We start from the raw sequence: 16,055 nt of genomic DNA on the forward strand, positions 1-16,055 counted from the left end.
AGCATTTGGTTCAGGACATTATGACTCAGAGGCTGGTCCTTCGTCTTCATACGTGCATAGACATGGTCGGGGTCATGGAGAGCATAATGAATATTTATATTATGAAGCGCCTGCAGAGGTATCAGAGCAACATCAAGAAGAACCTAAGCAACCTCAAGTTCGAAGTCGACGATGACAACCAGCTCGAAATCGACGACGTCCGCCTTGTGAGACACATTGATTTTTGTAATTATTTTTATATAAATGAGATATTTAATTTACATTTTTTTATTTTTATGAGTTATTATTTTTTTTAATTTATTCTTTTCAGAGTTTAAATAAAATAATAAATATTTTTAGATTTGTTTTTTATAAAATGGAATTTTTTTAAAAAAAAAAGAAAAGGAAAGAAAGGATAAGAAAGAAGAAGGTGAAATGTGTAATAATTAAAAAGGAAAAAAAAAAAAAAAAAGGAAAATTTGTACAGTATTCTCGCTCTCTATCAAAATCTCGCTCTCGAATTTGATTGGGAAGTTCAGTGGCAAAAAGAAGGAGATTCATTAGCTCGTTATTTAGTCAAACTTGCTGAGATGAGAGAATCCGTTTGAAAACAACAATATTTTCAACCCTCGACTTATTTAAAATAACAATATTTTTACAAATAGTTTGAAAACAACAATATTTTCCTAAATAGTTTCTAAAAGTATAATATCCTTTTAATTTTCCCCTCTCTAAGTTGTAATAAAAATTTCCTTATTTTCATCCTTTTTTTAATTATATATATATATATATATATATATTCTTTTACCGTTTGACTTTGAGCTTATTGTTACCTATTTCATAATTTAATTTAAATACCTTCCAACATTGTTTTCAAATAAAGAAAAATGAGTTTGTTTATTTATAAATATAGTAAAATAGCATTATATATCAATGATAGACTATGATAGACATCTATCATGGTCTATTGACATCTATCAATGTCAGTGATAGATGTCTATCTATCGTAGTCTATCACAGTAATGTCTATCGTGGTCTCTCACGATCTATCATTGATAAACAATGACATTTTGTTATACTTGAAAATAATTTCATCAGTTTTATCATTTAAAATAATTACTCTTTTCATATTTTGATTAATAAATTTATCACATTTTCATTGAAACATGAAATCTTAACTAAAAACCAATCATATCTTTTTAATTTATTGACATGATTTTAACGTTAGATTCTCAATTTCTATTATAATTAGAATAATCATGAAATTAATAATTCCTCCCAATCGAATTTAAAATTATATCTATAAAATAACTAATACATTAAATCGAACCATTACTCAGAGTCATGCCTGAAAATGCTAAAAATCTAATAACGAAAATACACTCCAAATATCCCCTCCCTATGATTTCTTTAAGTTGAATTACGATGCAACAATTTAAAAAAAAATAAAAATAAAAACAACACAAAGCCAACAACTTCGAAAAGACACTCATCAAGGTTTAGAATGAAATCCACCCAGAGTGGGTAATCTTCCAACCAAATTTAGGATAGCTAATGTCTTCGAGCATGAGTAATAAATTTGTGCGCCAAAAAATTGCATTTGCAATTAACCGTTCTTAATTAATAGAGAGATGTAGATAATATAGTCATCATTCGTGACTCCAATAGTGATGTTATGTTCGCCATGGATAACCATTTCTCTTGTCTTGTTTCGTTTAGCTTGCAAAAGCTATTATCATGTAGGAGGGCATTACCAAGGCTTTTCCAGCAGACATAACCTCATTTTGGGCTAAAATAAATTCTTGATTATCTGGATCCTCTTGATTGGAAAATTTAGAATGAAGTTGAAAATTTTGGTTGATTTTCTTTGTGATTTGAATCACTGTCGTTCGATTCGAACTTTTTCTTTTTGTCATTAATTTAATTCTTAAAATAATTTAAAAAGGAAAAAGAAAACTCAACTAATGGAGTTTATAAATTCTACCACAGTACCATTCTTTTTTTCTTTTCTCTCCTTTTTTTTAAAAATGATTCTACCATTCCTTGAATATCAAAATTTTAATGTGAAACTCAACTCACATAGCTATAAAACAAAAACAAAATTTGTTCAAAATCTTTCCAACAAACATCACAACACGTTTTCTTCAAAAACATAAAAAGTCTTTTAAAGTGTAAATGAACTTTGTTCAACAATAATTAACATGCACTTCGAGGTCATAACATCAAATATCTATACTCTCACTTAGATTGTACTAAACAAATTAAGAATTAACACTTAAAAGAAAACTAAATGAAAACTTTTTTTTAATAGCAATTGGATTTGTTTTGGTCTCTATACTTATTTTGGTCCATTTACTTCTAAAAGTGACCATTTTAGTTACTTTATTTTTATTTTCATTTTATTATAAAGAACCAAAATGATCCGATTTTAAAAGTATACTGCCAAAATGAACAAAATAAAAAAATATAGAAACCAAAATAAATATTTTGAAATTATAAAATGGAAATGAAAGAATAGAAGAGGTATTTAAACCTAACCATTGAAAATGGATAAAAAATAGTGCAAGGGAAGAAAAAGTGGGTGAAGAGCTAAAACTTGAAGCACTAGCTTCCACTTTGCTGACAGTAGCTAAGAGAGGATCTATGAGGCTCTTATTTACCCACAGTCAACAAAGGGAAGCTAATTCTTCATTCATGCAAGTTTACCCCCAAAACTATTCTTCTTGTGACTTTTGCCCATATCACATCACCCTCTATTTAAAAGGCCCTCAACTCCTTTGGTACCAAAATGAGTTGACAAAAATTTCTCCCAAAAGTTTTAATTTTTACGTTGAATTCGAAATTAGGGTTGTTGTCAATATCGGATATTGTCGTATTTAAATAAATATCCTTTTATTAGTGGTATATATTTGGTAAATTCAAATAATTGTATAGGTATTTAAAGTTATTCATATCATAACGTATCTCTCTAACTTAAGTAGGTTATTAATATGACAAAATCTTCCATCAAAGAAAAAGAATTAAAAGAACATAGCAAATTGGCAATGCATTATACAAATTTAAGAGACTTCCTCTCGCACCCATAAAACCTTTGGTAAACAAAGTGGATAAATGAAGATTGCACAAGGAGCCTCTCAGTACATGTTCTGAAACCTTCTTTTCTTGCGGAGCCGGTCGGTCATTCCCGCTAGATTGGTTCATCGAGACCTTGTTCTCCAGCCGCATGTGCATAGCAACTTTGCTCAGCTCGTCAGACTCTTCGCCTATCTCATAACAGACCCCAGGTCAATCAGATCAAACTCATCAGCCAGCCTCTACATCTGTATAAACCTTGCTACAAGTACATTATAGGAAATTGACTTTCCCAAAAGTTTAGTGATAATTTGTCATAGGTGAAATATTGACAACCGATCTACAAGCCTATAGTCGATACTAACTTAAGGTGGTGTGAAACAGTCACGAAAAATACAATAACTATCTTCCATCTAAACAATTTACAAACTTGATACTAATTTAAGTGTTGAAGTGTGTAGCTCCGATACACAGTACTTTCTATTTTGCTAACATTATTCGATTATTATCAATACAAATTTGCCATTGATACAGATTTCCAACATAATTAACTATATTAAAATTCTTGGCAATTCCATGTAAAGAAGCAACAAAGTAAGATGAATTTTCATACAAGAAGTGAACTTTTAAGATAGGATATGAATATGTACACTTGTACACGACACCTTCAGGAAGGAGAAAAAAAATAGATCCGGAGTCTTACAAGAATGAAGGGGACCTGGAGAAAAGGTTGTTGATTAACAGTATTAATCATCGTCGTAGGACGAGTGCGGAGAAGCAGTACATCCTGGATCGAAAGGATCCTCAGACCCACAACAATGCCAGTATTGAAAAACTTTGCCAGAGTCTGGAGTGTCCATTGTTCCTCCTGAGTGTACACTTTCAAACTTTCTCTTTGTTTCACCTGTAAGCAAAAGGAATGGATTACAGTCTTGAGCAGCAAAATAATGACTCATGACTCCAGAAGTTAGAACTTGGACCTTTCAGAAAAAAGTCAAAATGATTTGAAGTAGTAAAAATTGTTTCAATCTTCAAATTATTCAAAAACATTTCAGGTGCTAAAGAGCAACAAAACATTTATGAGTTTTCACAGTCAATGTCGAATCTTTGCCTCTGCCGATCGATATCAATCGGCGTGTATTTGGTTATGCATAAGGTTTGAAGTATGCACAATGTTTAACATTTCAACTTGCGGGTGTGTAGACAAGCATCAAAAGAAAGACTTTGCAGTACTAGGCATTTAATCCTACAATAATCACGCAAATACACACTCATAAAATGAATTTATTCCTTGAAGGGATTAACACCATGCTCCTGTCTTTTTAGTTACTGATAGCTAAGATTTAAAGATAAATGCTGGAAGCTATTGCTTAAGGAGACTCAACCGAAAGGAAAAAACAGATGGTCATCATTTCTAGAGTTCAAGAAAGTCATCAGTAGTAAATAGGCATTCCTTGAATTTTGAGGCCACATTTGACAATGATTTCAGCCCCCATTTGGTAACTATTTGATTTTTGGTTTTTGGTTTTTGGTTTTTGAACATTAAGCCTATTTCCTCCCACTTTCTTACAATTGTTTGCATCTTTCTTAAGTACAAGAGTAGAATTCTTAGTCAAATTAAAAAAAAAAATTAAAAAACTACGTTTTTTAGTTTTCAAAATTTGACTTGGTTTTCAAAAACATTGGTAAAATTAGATAACAAAGCAAACAATTTAGAGGTGAAAGCAAACAATTTATAAGTGAAAGCAAACAATTTATAAGTGAAAGCAAACAATTTAGAGGTGAAAGAGGTGTTTATAGGCTTAATTTTCAAAAACTAAACAAAAAAATATGGTTACCAAACGATGCCTTTCATTTTTGGTTTTCTGTTTTTGAAAATTATGCTTGTTTTCTCAGTCTTTTTTACTATGGTTTTCATCTCTCTTAAAGAAATGTTTGAATTCTTATCCAAATTTCCAAAAACAACTTTTTTTGGTTTCTAAAGTTCGGGTGGATTTGGAAAACACTTTTAGAAAGTAAATAATAAAACAAAGAAACTCATGGTGAAGCATATTTTTTCATTGAACAAGAAATACAGCTTTTCATTGATGAAATGAAAAGAGACTAGTGCTCAAGTATACAAACTCCACAAGGTAGGGGAAAAATAGCAAATAAGTCTAACAAGCAAAACAAAGCGAACCAGAGGTCCCAATAGAAACTAAAGAAAGTCCAAGAAAATCAAACACAATGCTAAAGCCCCCATGGGGGAAGTATATTTAGAAGCTTAATTTTCAAAAACAAAAAACATTGGTTTTTTGCTTTTGAAAATTAAGTTTATAAACGCTACTTCTACCAATAAGCTACAATATTTTGTTATTCTCTTTATTCTAATGTTTTCAAAAGTCAAATCAAGTTTTAAAAACAAAAAAAAAAAAGAAAAGAAGAAAAATGTAGTTTTTGTTTTTTGAATTGACAAGGAACTCAAGTATTTCTTAAAGAAAGGTGAATATCATAGTTGAAAAATTGGAAGCAAACAAGCATAAATTTCAAAAACGTAAAACTCAAAATGAAATTGTAGTCAAACGAGACCCAAATGGTTATACTTATTCCAATTTAGTTTCTAAGCTTTCATATATACATTATACTGTTTCTTACTTTCCAGCAAAAGCTACTTTACTCTGATTATTAGATGTTTTTATATCATGCAACAGAGACCTAACATAACACATGTTAAGTTTGTCCACATCAAGAATAGATATCTGCAAGTATTTGAAGTAAAACCAAAAGTATGAACCTTCAATTTCCAGTTCCATGAATTCAAACAGTACCTCGTTTACAACTAAATAAACAGGCAATAAAAATAATAGATAAACCAAGAGCCGAGCAGCAATCAAAGCTCCAAACACATTCAAATTGTAAAAACAGAAACGCAAAATGGCTACAAAATCGGAAAAATTACAAAAAACTTAGGGCATTACCTCCAAAATGTGCAGTGTGAAATCGACAAGCTCGTGGGTGATTGAGGGAGGGGTCAAATTGCGCCTTGCAATTTCTGCAAGTTCTAAGCGTCAATTGGTTGTTCGAATCCGCGGAGCTTCGAATTCTGAGGAATTTGGGCGAATTTGAACTCAGTTTCGAAGTGCGATTCAGACGATCGGAGCGAATAACTTGAAGTTTTGGATGGAGAGAAAGGAAGCGAGCTGATGAATGGTAACAATGAAGATTGAGAGCCATAGCTCCGAAATCATAGAATCTGTAACCAAACTAATCGAATAGCTGTAGAGTTTCATACTTTTATCTATTTGAAAATATAAATAAGGTTAAATAAAAGGCTAAACGAAAATTAAAACAGTTAATTAATTAATTGAAAAAAAAAAAAAACCTCTAGAACTTTGTACTTTGGATAAATAATATCCGTGAAATTTTAAAAATTTCAAAAGTATTCTTCTAACTTTCAAAAACTATTCAAAACTACCATTGTCGATGGTTTTTATTAGAAATCATTAATGTTTTGTTTTAAAAATACTCTTCAACTTTCAAAAATTTCAAAATACCGTCTAAACTTAAAGAAAAGTTCAAAAATATTTTTATTGTTAATCTATAAACAAAAACTGTTAATATCTCGTTGCATAAATACCTATAAACTTTCAAAAGTTGCATTAAGGTATATTGTATGTGTATGATTTACCTATAAAAATAGCATTAACTGACGCACAACTCTTTTACTGTATTGTATGAGTGTGATCTACCTATAAAAATCAAGAAATTGATAAGCTTATTACCAATTTTCAGTTACCCTTACTTAAAAAATAGTGAAAAATGTTATTACTGTTTATCTACACCTGATCACCTCTCCCATTTTCTTTCTCTCCCATATTTCAATCTATGATCTATCGCTTCTTCATTTTCTCTGCTTTTTTCCTTCCCTATTACTCTACTTAGTGTAACTATTTAACCTTTTGTTTATCTCATTAAAAAATGATATCACCTTTAATTAGGATATATAGATTATAACAAAAAGAAAGAGAATAATGGAAACCAACGGGACCTTGAGACTTATATGTTTTAATAAGATTATATATTAGTAGTTGAGTGCATGTTAATAGCCAAATACAAAAAATACATTCTTTTTGTATTTGCCTATTCATAGTTTTGGTAAGTTGGGAGATTTTTCTTTTTGAAGTTTTGTGGGATTTTATGGTTTAACTTGAAGTTTTGGTTTATATTTTATTGTGTCAAAATTGATATAAGAATTAGACAAATGAGAGAAAAATGAGAGTATCTATATGAAAAAAAATGATATCTATATAATTTGTTTTAAACTTTATTCTTTTCGAACTCTAGAAAATTTCAAACAAATTGATCACTAACCTAATGTTCAGCGCATTTAAACTTTTTTTTTTCAAGGCTAAGAGTATTAATGCAACTTTTAAACGTTCAAGGATATTTGAAATGAGTATTAACGATTTGTGTTTATATACTGACAGTAAGGGTATTTTTGAAACTCTTTGAAAGTTGAACAATATTTTTTAAACAAAACACTAATGGTTTCCACCGAAAACTAACAACAATGGTACTTTTGAATAGTTTTTGAAAGTTTAAGGGTACTTTTGAATAGTTTTTGAAAGTTTAAGGATATTTTTGAAACTTTTGAAAGTTCAAGGATTACAAAGTACAAAGTTCAAGGATATTTTGTATAATTTAGCCTAAATAAAAAGGGAAGGAATTCACAAGTAAATGTAAGGGTTATTTTTTAAAAAAGTATTTAGGAAGTAGTGCTTCATATCGACATTATTTTACGAGGGAAATGCAAAAAACATTCCGAAAGTATGGTAATAATCGCAATTACAATTTCAAACTTTTGATTTAAAATTGGGCTTTTGAACTTCTACAAATATTAAAATTTGACTCCAAATATGAACCATCAAAACTTATATAATTGTTACAATTTATACACTTATGATAAGTTTTGAGGGTCACATTTTAACACTTGTATAAATTATATAAGTTTAACAGCTAAATTTTTACCACTAAAATTTCGAGGATATAATTACAACTACCATCATATTTTTAGGAAATCATTTTTGCAATTTTTTCTAATTTTATTTTGGTTAAAATACTATTTTGATATCTATACATTGAAATTTGTTTACTTTTAATCCATTTACTTTCAATAAATCTAACATTTAATCCTCACAGCTAAATTTAAAGTACAAAACTAAAATTTATTGAACAAATTTCAAAGTATAAACATGAAAGCAGTATTTTGTTTTTACTAAAATATACTTTTTTTTAAAAGAATTAAAATATTGTTTTAATCCACATGAGTACATGTACTTCATTATTGTAGTACATCGAAAGGTAGAGTACTAAAACAAATGTGTAAAAAAAAGAAAAAGTAGTAAAATAAAAAGAAACCAAACATGAAGAGTAGCTTTGATTAAAAGGCTTTTTTCGGAAGCGATTCGTCCGGCCGGGAAAGCACTTCCAACTCCAACAATGGAGCCGCCGCAAAACAGTGAATTTTTGCCGATTTTAGGCAAACCCTACCATCCTTTTATTCTTTCTAAATCGCATGTTCCTCCCATTTACAACATTGTAAGTTCTTCCTCTCATCCAATTCCTTTACAATTTTCTATTACAAAAACTACTCTTAAGAACCTTGCTCTTTTTGCAATTCTTCTCGACTTTAGTTCATTTTGGTCCGTGACTTTCGACTTTAGTTTACTGTAGCATTTTGTACTTTCAAAACGTCTATTTTTATCTTTTACTTTCAATTTTGATTCCTTTTAATCTTTTACCTTAAAGCTTCAACTTTAGTTAATGATGTGCTTTCAAAATGTTCTTAACTTTAATTATTTTAAGGAGCGTTTGATTGATTATTATAGTCGGTGGTTATTATGGTTTATGGATTGTGATAGTTTGTGTCTGGTTACATTGACTATTTTAGTTTGAGTTAATGAATAGGTGGGCGGATGGGTAGAAAATAGTAAGCATTGTAGTAAAAAGAAATTTGAAATAGTAATATATTATTTTTGTTTGTTATAATAGTTAGGAACACCGATTATTAATTGGAAGCTCAGTACTAACTATTATAATTGAAAACCTAAAAAGTAAGTGAATTGGGATGACCCACTCTACCCAGTTGAAATCGGGGCCCAAACGACTCCTTACTTTCAAGTTTCAACTCGAGTTCATTTCAACGTGTCTACGCTTCCAAAATGTTCTTAATTTTAGTTTCTTGATCAAAGTTTTCAACAAAATTTAGTTCATTTTAATGCATATATCTAATCTTAAAATGTCCATTTTTTTTGTTTATATACTCTCAAATGTCCTGTTTAATCTTTATACTTTCATCTTTAGTTTATTTTAATCTCTACATTCTAAAAGTGTCCATTTAAGTCTAAATGAACATTTTAAAAGTACATGATTCATAATTAACCAAAGTCGAAACTACAGGACATTAAACGTAGTATTAATACAAAGACGGTTATTCATTCCGAAATCACAAGCACCAACAATAACATTAAATTTTAAAAATCATCTAATCACAAACCTAACAAAATCATATACCTAACTCATTATTTTGTAGTGTTTGCCAGCAAAATTTCACTCTGTTTTACCTGCTATTATGATCCCTACGGCTATTTTCTGTGGAGAAAAGGTATGGAAGATAAATTATTATGGGAACAGGCGGAGTAAAGCACTTGATGCAAAACAATGGAAGAAGTTTGTTAATGATAATGGTCTAAAGTGTGGAGATGCTTGTGTTTTTGAGCTCTTGGAATGTAGAAGCACTTTACTCAAATTCAGAGTTCAAATTCTTAGAGGTCACATCCCTTTTCAGCTGCACCACAAATTCATTGGGGAAACTAGGGACACCCCTATAATCATTGACTAGCTCACCTCCCCTTTTTGTGTATCAACCCGCGTTTTGTTCGACTTGTCGATATCTTATATGGTTTTAGAATCGGGTAGTATGTAATCTTGTTTTTGTGGTTTCTTAATTTTTGTTAGATCTGAGTCATCTAGCTTATCGATAATGTATGTGGTTTTAGAATCTGTTGTTTTCTTCTTTGTAATTGAATATGTAATCTAATTTTGTGCATCAACCCTAATTTTGTGTCTCCGTGATTTTGATACATCTGACTTGTCGATATCTTAATCATGTTTCCCAGTTTCGTCTTTGTAAGTGAATATGTAATCTTGTTTGTGTGATCTCTTAGTTTTTATTAGATCTAAGTTATCTGACTTGTCGACAATGTATATGGTTTTAGAACCTATAGGCGGCTTGTTTTCGTCTTTGTAAGTGTGAATACATAATCTTATTTTTGTGGTTTCTTAGTTTTCATTAGATTTGAATCATCTAATTCATCGACAATTTATATGGTTTTAGAATATGTAGGCAATTTGTTTTCATCGTTGTAAGTGAATATATATAATCTTGTTTTTGTGGTTTCTTAGTTTTCATTAGATCTACTTGTCGATAATGTGTATATGATTTTTAGAATCATGCAACTCGTTTTTATCTTTGTCAGTAGATATATAATCTTGTTTTTGTGATCTCTTAGTTTTCATAAGATCTAACTTGTTGACGAGCATATATGGTTTTAGAATCAAACAACTTATTTCACTAATCTATGTAAGTGAATGTAGAATCATGTTTTCATGATATGTTAGATTTCATTAGATTTGATTTGTCAGCAACGGATATGACTTTAGAATCAGACATCTTGTTTTATCTTGTAAGTGGAATATATAATCACGTTTTTGTGGTCTCTTCTTCTTCAATGGATCTAACTTGTATCTCACAAAAACAAAACAAGATCAAACTTGTCGACAATATATATAGTTTTAGAATCAGACAAATTCACATATTTTTGTAGCCTTTTAGTTTTCAATAAATTCAACTTATCTACAACATATATTGTTTTAAAATTAGACAATCTATTTTATCTTATAGTAAGTGGATATGTAATCAAGTTTTTGTGACCTCTTTAGTTTTCAATGGATCAAACTTGTTGACAACATATTATGGTTTGGAATTAGACAAACCTATTTTATCTTTGTAAGTAGATATGTAATCATGTTTGGATAGTCTCTTAAATTTTTAATACACTCAACTCCATATAAGATTTTAGATTAATTAGATTTTTCTTTGTCAGTAGATATCGACAACATATATGGTTTTAAAATTTTTTGTGAGTGGATTTATAATTCTATTTTTGTTGTCTTTGAGACAATGTTTGATAATGATGTTGTTTTTAGTTATATATATATTTTTTAAAAAATTATGTTTATTTCTTTAGATCGGTTTTCATATTTCTTAAAGAAAAATTTGAATTCATAGTTATATTACAAAACAAAAACCAAAATTTCAAAATAAAGGTAAAGGTACGCTATCTACAAGCTTAATTTTTAAAAACGAATAACATTTTCAATCTTTAAAAAACATGAATCTTCTTAATCCAAAATTGAAAATTTAGGGTTATGATATCTAATAATCTCCACAGTGCCCATTTTGCGCTTGTGAGTGCTCATCCATACTACTGGCTACTATCTCCATCGCTCTCACTAGTGCCCCTTGTTTCTCTTTCTCCTCTTCAAACATGGGATGTAGAGCAAATCTTTACGTTCCTCTCTTAGATCCTTGCACTAGCGATAAATAGTTGGAAGATGGTTATGCATAGTTCATTCAAGTGGGTGACAGGCGATTAGTTTGTAGCTTAAAGCATGAGCATGAGTGATTGTTGAAGCAGATGACGAACGATCAAATAGTAGCCACAAGCACAAGCGATAGGAAGAAGGAAGAAGTGCAAGGAGGAGAGGGAGGGAAAAAAGAAACGTGTGCAAAAGGGACGAAGAAAATAGTGAGTACGATCTAAATGGTATGTAACGTAAACGAAAGATTAGTATGAATTGTTTTCAAAACTCGAGTCATTGAATTAAATTATCTGTAAGAAAGAAAGTGAAAAAAAAAAAGCCTCAAATTTATTATTGTCTCCAAAAAAAAAAAAAAAAAAAAAGGATTGGAAACTAGCCTTATAATTTAACCTAATATTAAAAATGGGTTTTTTCTTATTTACTTTATTTCTTGATGAAGTAAATTTGGGGGAAAAGATTATTTGGGAGAGGCCAAATTGGGGCACCTCAATCTTTGGATTTCTTCTGAACGTTTCCCCTTCATCTCAGAGAGAAGAGGGAAATAGCGAAAATGGAGTTGAGTTTCACGTACGCACCTTCTTCTTCGCCTCATAGGCTTATGCGCATCGACCATGGACTTCCATCTTCTTACTTTCCAATTTCCATTCCTTCGAAGCACTCCCATGGCGGCAATTCCACTTCTAATGCTTTTAGAATCAGAAATTCGGTTCCTGTAGTAAACCCCTCGTTTAATTCCTCTTCTCTCAGACGGACCTTATCCAGTAGTTGGGATGTTTTGGACAACTATTCTGCATCTTCCGCTCCATCGCTTCCTCGATTCGAAGAGCTTGACACTACTAACATGCTCCTCCGCCAGCGAATCATCTTCTTGGGTTCTCAGGTAATCTTCTCTCGAACTATTTCCTGATATTTCTGAATTAGTTGGTCCGTTTCTGTGGAGGGTTGAATTCTGTTTAGCTTTTTTTAGGTTTGAATTGTGAAGGTTTTGGTTTTGTTGGATGGTTTGGGTGTTGTTTGAGTTAGAATAAGAAGAAGAAAGTTTTTTTTTTTTTTTTTTTTTTTTGTGGGACTTGAATATTTGTATTGCCTATTGGCAGGTTGATGACATGACGGCAGATTTCATCATAAGCCAACTACTCTTTCTTGATGCTGAAGACCCAACCAAAGATATTAAATTGTTTATCAACTCACCTGGTGGCTCTGTCACTGCTGGTATTTTCATCATGAAATCCTTCATTATTTTCTTTTTCAGACTGATAAATTTTAGTTCTAATCTGAAGTTGTTGGATTGGAAGGATGCTGTTGTATAATCTTTATGGCTCAAAACCTGCTTCCCACGGTATTCATTCACTTCATTCTTTTAGGATGGTTTTAGTTTTGGCCTCAAGCGAGCTTCTTGTTGCTTCAAAGTGCTTGTGTAAGGGTGTAAAGAAAATTACATATTTTGTACGCAAATGAGTTCAAGTGCTTTCTGTGTTGATCAAGTGCAGAAAATAGAACAAAAATTTTGTTTAAATAGCTCTCAATCCAAGATAAGTACATTTTGAAATTGTGGAATCATTGAAACATTTGAGAAAAAGTCAAGCTCTAAGTCTTTTGTGCTTTGACTTGATTTCTCTTAATTGGGAAGTAGCTTGGGAACTGTCATATCTGAATCAGGATCATAATCCGTCAAGTGGGGAGACAAGAGCGTCTGTTATTGATAGTGTTATTATATTCCATTTTATGGATGAACTATTTCTACCAATTCATGTTTTAGAATCAGAAAACAGCTTTATATGCCTATTTTTCAACAATTATTTTTAATTGTCTTCCAAGTTTTATATTTATATCTATCTATCTATCTATCTATTTATCTATCTATCTATATATATTTATGATGGAAACAATTGCTTTCATTGAGATAAAAGGAAAGAATACAAGGGCCTACTAATAACCAAGTCCACATAAACCCCACTAAAGAAAGGTGCTCCAACTAAGTAAAATGTTGACAAATGAATATTATAGAAAGTCTTTGAAATTGAAGCCCATTAAAAGTAAGGGGCTTTTAGAACCATGGTTGTAACTTTTTCAATCGACCGAATGAAAATTTGTGGTATGTGCTATGTGGTGTGGCAATCATGGGGCTAGAGTCTGGATGACATGCATATAGCTTGATTCAAGTAACTTGAATGAAATTCATTTCGCATGATAATCTATAAAGTATTTTCTGATTAGGAGGTTGCATAAACAGATCCCTGGTATGGGGTTGGTTTCTTTTCTTCAACTTCTTAAGAAGATATCATAAAAACTTCTGCAACAGCCATTTTGTGTGATGATCTCTCCCTTCAATTATTTCAAGGCAAATAGATCTTTGGAATTCCACTTTTTCTTCTGGTCTGCCTCTAATGTTGCAGGTTGTTATTTCATTCCATGTTTGTTTCTCGACATTTTTTTGGCTGCATGTAGGAATGGGAATATATGATGCAATGAAGTTGTGCAAGGCCGATGTTTCAACCATTTGTCTGGGACTTGCTGCATCCATGGGAGCATTTCTTCTAGCATCTGGTTCAAAGGGAAAGCGATTCTGCATGCCCAATGGAAGAGTGATGATCCATCAACCTCTTGGAACAGCTGGAGGAAAAGTTAGTAGATTATTTTTCTGTGCTTTGCTGTTAAGTTAATGGCATTTTGTTAATTGTGATTGTAATTTCTGTTTCACCTTTTTAGTCGCTGTTGAATGTGTTCAACATTTCTATAATTCTTTGTTCATTTTGTTTAGTGGTTGCATTGGATGGTAGGGGGATCAAAATCAATAAGCCTTAGATAAGACCATCGTTTTTTTTCCAATTAATTAATCCTTGAGTATTGCATAATCTCGTTTTTATGAACTTGATCTATTTGTGTGGAATTTGTTTGTAATGATCGTGAAGTTCTGGTGCTACACATAGAAGACCATGGAACGAAATTCAGGAATTTTCCCCAAATTTTATTCCTATTGATATTGCCTGTTGATTTATTTAATAACTATTAAGTTCATTAAGCTTCTTATAATGGTAGTTCTCCCCTAATTACTATGTAATTCACTGGTCCGTCCATGCCAGGCAACAGAGATGAGCATACGGATACGAGAAATGACATATCACAAGATTAAGCTAAACAAAATTTTTTCTAGAATCACAGGAAAGCCACTAGAACAGGTTTGCCTCTACATTATTCCTTTAACTACCTGGTTTTGAGTATTATTGTAAAGAAACCCTTGATATTTATTTGTCATTTGCAGATTGAACTGGACACAGATCGTGATAATTTTATGAATCCTTGGGAAGCTAAGGATTATGGTTTGATTGATGAAGTTATTGATGATGGGAAGCCAGGACTTATCGCTCCAACTGCAGAGGCAACTCCGCCGCCAAAGACCCGAGTATGGGATCTATGGAAGGTTGAAGGAAGTCGGAAAACTAAGAAGAATTTGCCTTCAGAAAACAAGATTTTGCAGAATGGATATCAAGAGGGTCAAGGAAGTGATGAGGAGCGCGGTAGCCAGCAGGAGACGGAAGAAACGAGTCCAGTATGACACAAAACTCACCTTGTTCCTCTTCTTCCTCCATTCTTCTGCCTCTATTGTTGTATCCTAGCCTGTTTTTTCCATTCTCAAATAGCTCTTACTCTGTAAGATCTTAAAGGTGATTATTACCAATCAGTTAAACAAGTATAGATTTTGGAAAATTCAAGAGTCCAAACATTCCCTTTCTCTCCCCTTGTCTAGATGCTAAAATATTGCTCGAGTTGATATGAATCTGTATCGAAACCTCGGGTCAATATGCAATGGACCACCAATCCCCATGATTCTGAGTAAGTTGCTGCTGTAGGTATTTCTCTGGTAGGCTGAGATTGGGATTAAGATGGAAGACAGATAATGTCTGAATTCATGGTAGTCATGCAATGCATTGCGAAATATGAGTTTTGTAGGTCTCTCTCTCTGATGTTGCATGTTATAACTTATAGTTGGGGTAATTGCCTTCTTTCATCCATGTTAGAGTTTAGTATTGAAGCTATTTGTTGATGCATATGCACTCTGAGATGGCATTACCATCAATATATTTTTAAGAAAAAAATTAATTTTTACAGATAGGGGAATCTATAGAGTTATGTTCACTTTAATGTATCTTATCTTGTCAAATTAGATCTAAGACTTAGTTAAAAATAAGAAAAGTACGTTTTTGATCCTTGAGTTATTAGGCACAAGTACATTTGGTCCTTGAGTTTTCAATTTGACCAATTTAATCCCTCATTTTTTAGAAACATGTTTATCAATTAGGTATTTTATATTCCTTAAAAGTAATTTTAAATTATAAAATAAAAGTAATTTTATATCTCTA

General features: G+C 31.4%; 3 protein-coding genes across 4 annotated transcripts; 2 read left to right on the forward strand and 1 right to left on the reverse strand.

The window, feature by feature from the left end:
- Positions 1 to 2,887: 2,887 nt before the first annotated feature.
- LOC120071126 (carboxypeptidase) lies at positions 2,888 to 6,330 on the reverse strand. Of its 2 annotated transcripts, none has more exons than XM_039023218.2 (3): positions 6,009 to 6,330; positions 3,755 to 3,955; positions 2,888 to 3,313 (listed from the first exon to the last, which is right to left on the reverse strand). In XM_039023218.2, exons 1-2 carry the CDS (start codon positions 6,262 to 6,264, stop codon positions 3,798 to 3,800), a joined length of 414 nt encoding a protein of 137 aa, XP_038879146.1. In that variant the 5' UTR covers positions 6,265 to 6,330; the 3' UTR covers positions 2,888 to 3,313; positions 3,755 to 3,797. The 2 variants fall into 2 exon arrangements, with proteins under 2 accessions (XP_038879146.1, XP_038879129.1); XM_039023201.2 differs by having other exon boundaries at positions 2,888 to 3,242; positions 6,009 to 6,329.
- Positions 6,331 to 8,442: 2,112 nt separating this feature from the next.
- On the forward strand, positions 8,443 to 10,172 carry LOC150038447 (B3 domain-containing protein Os04g0386900-like). Its single transcript, XM_090307713.1, has 2 exons — positions 8,443 to 8,628; positions 9,623 to 10,172. The coding sequence occupies exons 1-2, from the start codon at positions 8,530 to 8,532 to the stop codon at positions 9,929 to 9,931; spliced, it is 408 nt and encodes a 135-aa protein (XP_090163839.1). The 5' UTR covers positions 8,443 to 8,529; the 3' UTR covers positions 9,932 to 10,172.
- Positions 10,173 to 12,098: 1,926 nt separating this feature from the next.
- Positions 12,099 to 15,402, forward strand: CLPP3 (CLP protease proteolytic subunit 3). Its single transcript, XM_039046426.2, has 5 exons — positions 12,099 to 12,574; positions 12,792 to 12,906; positions 14,143 to 14,318; positions 14,778 to 14,873; positions 14,957 to 15,402. The coding sequence occupies exons 1-5, from the start codon at positions 12,245 to 12,247 to the stop codon at positions 15,248 to 15,250; spliced, it is 1,011 nt and encodes a 336-aa protein (XP_038902354.1). The 5' UTR covers positions 12,099 to 12,244; the 3' UTR covers positions 15,251 to 15,402.
- Positions 15,403 to 16,055: the final 653 nt, after the last annotated feature.

This window comes from Benincasa hispida, chromosome 1 (genome assembly GCF_027475165.1).
Source record: "Benincasa hispida cultivar pf3 chromosome 1, pf3_genome.v1.1, whole genome shotgun sequence".
In the NCBI taxonomy this organism is placed as follows: Eukaryota; Viridiplantae; Streptophyta; class Magnoliopsida; order Cucurbitales; family Cucurbitaceae; genus Benincasa; species Benincasa hispida.